General features: G+C 39.8%; 2 protein-coding genes across 2 annotated transcripts; both read right to left on the bottom strand.

Annotated features, from left to right (window-relative positions):
* Positions 1 to 138: 138 nt before the first annotated feature.
* LOC103522321 (dentin matrix acidic phosphoprotein 1-like) lies at positions 139 to 4,213 on the bottom strand. The gene is made up of 6 exons (XM_008487425.2): positions 2,977 to 4,213; positions 2,365 to 2,515; positions 1,759 to 1,916; positions 1,211 to 1,409; positions 889 to 1,011; positions 139 to 324 (listed from the first exon to the last, which is right to left on the bottom strand). Exons 1-6 carry the CDS (start codon positions 4,211 to 4,213, stop codon positions 219 to 221), a joined length of 1,974 nt encoding a protein of 657 aa, XP_008485647.1. The 3' UTR covers positions 139 to 218.
* LOC103522319 lies at positions 4,210 to 6,311 on the bottom strand. The gene is made up of 4 exons (XM_008487424.2): positions 5,884 to 6,311; positions 5,272 to 5,422; positions 4,666 to 4,823; positions 4,210 to 4,316 (listed from the first exon to the last, which is right to left on the bottom strand). The coding sequence occupies exons 1-4, from the start codon at positions 6,272 to 6,274 to the stop codon at positions 4,210 to 4,212; spliced, it is 807 nt and encodes a 268-aa protein (XP_008485646.1). The 5' UTR covers positions 6,275 to 6,311.
* Positions 6,312 to 6,320: the final 9 nt, after the last annotated feature.

Genomic DNA, 6,320 nt, shown 5'->3' with positions numbered 1-6,320 from the left:
AGGAACCCTGAAATTATAAAAAGTACCCTGAACCCTGGAGTTATAAAAAGTTCAAGTTCCACCAAACCTGTGATACATTTGGGCAGGGCATTTCAAGCCGCGAAAATCATCCACACGTGTTTTGAGAAATTTTGGGTCGTGGGAAATCCAATGGTTCAAATAATTCAGTGTAGAAACAAGGGATAGATGTTTCTGATGAGGAATCCAAGGGATGAAAGTTATTCAGTGTTGAACAAGGAGTAGATATTCTCAATGAATGTTTTCATGAAGTTTGGATTGTCTCGAGTAGAACCCACAGGGAACTGTTTCCGGATTTGACTCTCCCTATAGAAATAAGGAACAAATAATATTTTTATTGATTTTTCACTTATTTATTCTTATTATTTCAAAGAGGTTTGATAGAGGGGACTGTAACTGCTAAGATGTTATCGTCCCGAAAGGGAAGAGAGAAGGAAGACAGGATAAGGGAAAGGCAGCCGTTCCGAGAACGAAACTTATCTGTTTAGGATAAAATCCGCCCGGGCGGGAATCGAACCCGCGACTTAGCGCTTACGAGGCAGACATGCTACGTTCCAAACTAACTAGGCTGGCTTGGCTTGGATACTATTAAGCACGGTAGTGCGCCAAGCTAAAAATCGTGTTCAGATGGGGTCGGCGTATTTCGTCAGCCTTTCAATCAGCCCTTGGGTGAATGCTTTGGGCTGACACTTGATTTTGGCTACAATTTTTTTTCCGAATGGATGCCCTTCGCACTCAACCTTTGCTATTTCTTTAGCAAAGGGAAATTTCAGCCCCCTCAACCAGGCTAAGCTGGTCTACTCCCTGTTTTAAAGTCCCCCAACCAAACTGCCAAGTTAAAAACAATTACATATGATTTAAAGCACTTACGTGAGTTTTCCGAACATTTTCACCACTCGTATATCGTTGGAGGTTATGAAGTCGATCTCCTTCATATCTAAACTCACTTGACTCCACTCTAAATCCTTGTAATTGGTGATATCGATTGTGGCTCTGAAATGAAAAACAGTCAATAGGTATTTCGATTGCAAATATGTTAAATATTTATTTAATTGAGAGACTTGTACTGAATACTCATAAATGGAAACTTCATAAATAAATAAAATTTGAACGGTTTACTTTCTGGTGTTCTTGTGTTGATCCAGCAGCTCAGTGAGAATCTTATTTACTGACTATTCCAAGTTGTACTTACTTGGTGCCATTCAGTTTCATGCAATACTCTAGTTCACACTGTTTCATACTATGTGCAAACTGCTTCAGATAGGACATGAAAGGAGATATGTGTTGGAGAAGGGGCAGGACATCATCCCTGGAGGTGCATATACTACTCAGGAAGGACGAGGAGTATTTACTGTGCAGGAGTGAGAAGCAGAGAGTTCGTAGCTCCGTCACTGAAAACAGAAAAAAAAAAACAAACAATTATTAGTATTTAGAATAGTTATTATTAGTGGGAGAAAACCGATTCGGTCCCAAAACCTGTTTTTTAATACCAATTGGATCCCGAAATCGCGAGGGTCAGTGACCAATTGGGTCCCGAGTTTGAGAGGGTCTAAGTACCAATTGGGTCCCACGTACTCAACCTTTGCCATTTCCTTAGCAAGGGAAATTTTAGGCTGGTATCTTCCATTTTTTTTTCTTCTTCTTCTTCTTCTTCTTTTTACAATATTGGAATCTTAAACCCTAACCTTAATCTATGCTTCTGAAATGAGGTTTTTACAATATGGGTAACAATTTAGTTACCTCTTTCACACGTTTCGAAGCCAACATGCGAAACAATCTTCTCCTTGCCGGCTTTCTTCTTCGTGTTGAATTCAATTCTGAGCACAATGAGGCCACACAAGAATTCAAACTCCCATTGGTAGGGCTCCAGGGTTTTTGATTTCCATTCCAAGTCACCCCTGGAAAGCAAAGAGCACTAGTTCAAGTGTCACGTCAATGAAAAATTGCTACAAAAAGGAGCTGTCACAAATGACCCAAGACTAGTGTTATTACAGGTTTATTGAGAAACCTGGATAAGTGTGAAAAAATTGTCGGTCCCTTGGATATTATCAATTAGACAGGTTCGACTTTATAAGTAAATATTGTACCTTTTTGAAGGGGTTTGTTTGATAGAGCAAACTGTTTGTTTGATAGAGCAAACTGTAACAACGGAGGTATAGTCCCGAAATCTTCTCCCTTTGACCACCCATCTTTTTGCAATCTTCTTTGAAGTTTTAGAAGGGGCCACGATTTTTCCCCGTTTATCCAGGTGTCCCATTTAGAAGGGTCCCAATTAGACACGTTTGCCTGTACTAAGATCCTAATTAGACACGTTCGCCTGTACTAAGATCGATATTTAACACTTACCTGGATTCTTCGGCCAATATGTTCCGTTGAGCGTGCTCATAGTCCCGTGCCTCCTCCATGTCATCATCACTCTCAAACGCCATCGACTTGCTCATCGTATTTGGCTTCGGTTGAATCCGCAACGTTCTTCTCTTCACGTCTACTTGATTACCTGGGTTACATTAAATAGGAGAAGAACTAAATTTGGTAAATGTGGAGGCCTATTGTTTAAATGGGGAATAAATCCCTCCCCGGCTTGCAATAATTGTGGTGCACCTAAACTGACCATACACCACATTGTGATGGAATGCCCTTTAACTTCTTACAAGGGAAATTTCGAAGATTTCCTAAATGCAACTGATGCAGCTATAGATTATGTTATGTCAACAACCTGAATGTGTCAATTTGATTAGGTACCTATTTTTTTCTTCATTCATTTTTATTTTATCTCATTTTATTTTATTGTTTTGTTTTAGTTACCACCTCTGTTACCTGTTGGGTATTTTATTTTGGTTCCTTTTGTTAATTCATTTTTATTTTTGTTTTATTTTATATTTTACTTTATTATCTTTGTACTGAATTTATTGATGTATAATAAAAAGTCATACAATAAATAAATAAGTTCTTAATTACCTGGTTTGGGCACGATGGATAGGCGAGACTTGCGTTTCTTCTTCAAGTTGCTTTCGAAAGATGGACTTTGGGTGTCCATTGGTGAATCTTGGCTGACTTTGTTTTTCAAATTCCTTTCGAAAGATGGACTTTGAGTGTCCATTGGTGACTGTTGGGTGGCTTTGTGATCAGTGCTGGTTTTGTTTTTCAAGTTGCTTTCGAAAGATGGACATTGGGTATCTTTTGGTGACTGTTGGCTACCTTTGTGTTCACTGTTGGTCATGCTGTCCTTCACAGCTTTTTGGCTGCTTTTATGTTCGCTGTCTTTTCTCACCACACTTTCCCTTGAAGAATCTTGCCTGTGAGACTTTCTGTCAACCAAGTTGGTTTCTGGACTTTGAGTGATTTCCATCGGAGCATCTTGGATGTCTTTGAGTTCGCTATTCTCTTCCTTTCGAATATTTTGCCTGCTTTTGTCACCACTGTTTCTGTTTCCCTTGAGCGCTAGTTTGCAGTCTTTGCCTTCACTGCTGGTTCTTTCAGGTTTTCTTTCATTAATGTTCTGGGGTGGGCTTGGGACAGTTCCATCCCCTTTGCTGTCTTTGAATTCCCTGTTGATTTCCTTTAGAGAGTTTCTGTTGCTTTCGCTACCACTGTCGGTTCTATCCGGCTCTCTAGCAAACTGAGACTTGGCGTTTTCAATTGATTGTGAGATTCTTCTGTCAACCAAGTTGGTTTCTGGACTTTGAGTGATTTCCATCGGAGCATCTTGGATGTCTTTGAGTTCGCTATTCTCTTCCTTTCGCATATTTTGCCTGCTTTTGTCACCACTGGTTCTGTTTCCCTTGAGCGCTAGTTTGCAGTCTTTGCCTTCACTGCTGGTTCTTTCAGGTTTTCTTTCATTAATGTTCTGGGTTGGGCTTGGGACAATTCCATCCCCTTTGCTGTCTTTGAATTCCTTGTTGATTTCCTTTAGAGAGTTTCTGTTGCTTTCGCTACCACTGTCGGTTCTATCCGGCTTTCTAGCAAATTGAGACTTGGCGTTTTCAATTGATTGTGAGATTCGCTTGTCAGTGTTTTCCTTTTGCTTTCTGTGAGTATCCATATCAGGGAGTGTTGAAATGTTCTCAACATTTTCATGGGTTCCTTTCACTTGTTTTTCGATGTCCGTGTTGTCTCCCTCAGATGATGCGTCTTTCTCCACGTTTGTGCCAGTGTAGCTACTTTGGTTTCCTTCACTGTGGCAAAGACTAGTCATAATAGGGGCAGGACATCATCCCTGGAGGTGCATATACTACTCAGGAAGGACGAGGAGTATTTACTGTGCAGGAGTGAGAAGCAGAGAGTTCGTAGCTCCGTCACTGAAAACAGAAAAAAAAAAACAAACAATTATTAGTATTTAGAATAGTTATTATTAGTGGGAGAAAACCGATTCGGTCCCAAAACCTGTTTTTTAATACCAATTGGATCCCGAAATCGCGAGGGTCAGTGACCAATTGGGTCCCGAGTTTGAGAGGGTCTAAGTACCAATTGGGTCCCACGTACTCAACCTTTGCCATTTCCTTAGCAAGGGAAATTTTAGGCTGGTATCTTCCATTTTTTTTTCTTCTTCTTCTTCTTCTTCTTTTTACAATATTGGAATCTTAAACCCTAACCTTAATCTATGCTTCTGAAATGAGGTTTTTACAATATGGGTAACAATTTAGTTACCTCTTTCACACGTTTCGAAGCCAACATGCGAAACAATCTTCTCCTTGCCGGCTTTCTTCTTCGTGTTGAATTCAATTCTGAGCACAATGAGGCCACACAAGAATTCAAACTCCCATTGGTAGGGCTCCAGGGTTTTTGATTTCCATTCCAAGTCACCCCTGGAAAGCAAAGAGCACTAGTTCAAGTGTCACGTCAATGAAAAATTGCTACAAAAAGGAGCTGTCACAAATGACCCAAGACTAGTGTTATTACAGGTTTATTGAGAAACCTGGATAAGTGTGAAAAAATTGTCGGTCCCTTGGATATTATCAATTAGACAGGTTCGACTTTATAAGTAAATATTGTACCTTTTTGAAGGGGTTTGTTTGATAGAGCAAACTGTTTGTTTGATAGAGCAAACTGTAACAACGGAGGTATAGTCCCGAAATCTTCTCCCTTTGACCACCCATCTTTTTGCAATCTTCTTTGAAGTTTTAGAAGGGGCCACGATTTTTCCCCGTTTATCCAGGTGTCCCATTTAGAAGGGTCCCAATTAGACACGTTTGCCTGTACTAAGATCCTAATTAGACACGTTCGCCTGTACTAAGATCGATATTTAACACTTACCTGGATTCTTCGGCCAATATGTTCCGTTGAGCGTGCTCATAGTCCCGTGCCTCCTCCATGTCATCATCACTCTCAAACGCCATCGACTTGCTCATCGTATTTGGCTTCGGTTGAATCCGCAACGTTCTTCTCTTCACGTCTACTTGATTACCTGGGTTACATTAAATAGGAGAAGAACTAAATTTGGTAAATGTGGAGGCCTATTGTTTAAATGGGGAATAAATCCCTCCCCGGCTTGCAATAATTGTGGTGCACCTAAACTGACCATACACCACATTGTGATGGAATGCCCTTTAACTTCTTACAAGGGAAATTTCGAAGATTTCCTAAATGCAACTGATGCAGCTATAGATTATGTTATGTCAACAACCTGAATGTGTCAATTTGATTAGGTACCTATTTTTTTCTTCATTCATTTTTATTTTATCTCATTTTATTTTATTGTTTTGTTTTAGTTACCACCTCTGTTACCTGTTGGGTATTTTATTTTGGTTCCTTTTGTTAATTCATTTTTATTTTTGTTTTATTTTATATTTTACTTTATTATCTTTGTACTGAATTTATTGATGTATAATAAAAAGTCATACAATAAATAAATAAGTTCTTAATTACCTGGTTTGGGCACGATGGATAGGCGAGACTTGCGTTTCTTCTTCAAGTTGCTTTCGAAAGATGGACTTTGGGGGTCCATTGGTGAATCTTGGCTGACTTTGTTCTTCAAATTGCTTTGGAAAGATGGACTTTGGGTGTCCATTGGTGACTGTTGGCTGACTTTGTGGTCAGTGCTGGTTTTGTTCTTCAAGTTGCTTTCGAAAGATAAACATTGGGTATCTTTTGGTGACTGTTGGCTACCTTTGTGTTCACTGTTGGTCATGCTGTCCTTCACAGCTTTTTGGCTGCTTCTATGTTCGCTGTCTTTTCTCACCACACTTTCCCTTGAAGAATCTTGGCTGTGAGGCTTTCTGTCAACCAAGTTGGTTTCTGGACTTTGAGTGATTTCCATCGGAGCATCTTGGATGTCTTTGAGTTCGCTATTCTCTTCCTTTCGA

Source organism: Diaphorina citri, unplaced genomic scaffold (assembly GCF_000475195.1).
Source record: "Diaphorina citri unplaced genomic scaffold, Diaci psyllid genome assembly version 1.1 scaffold7915, whole genome shotgun sequence".
In the NCBI taxonomy this organism is placed as follows: Eukaryota; Metazoa; Arthropoda; class Insecta; order Hemiptera; family Psyllidae; genus Diaphorina; species Diaphorina citri.
Note: the sequence above shows the minus strand (reverse complement) of the source record. Positions and strands in the feature narration are given on the sequence as shown.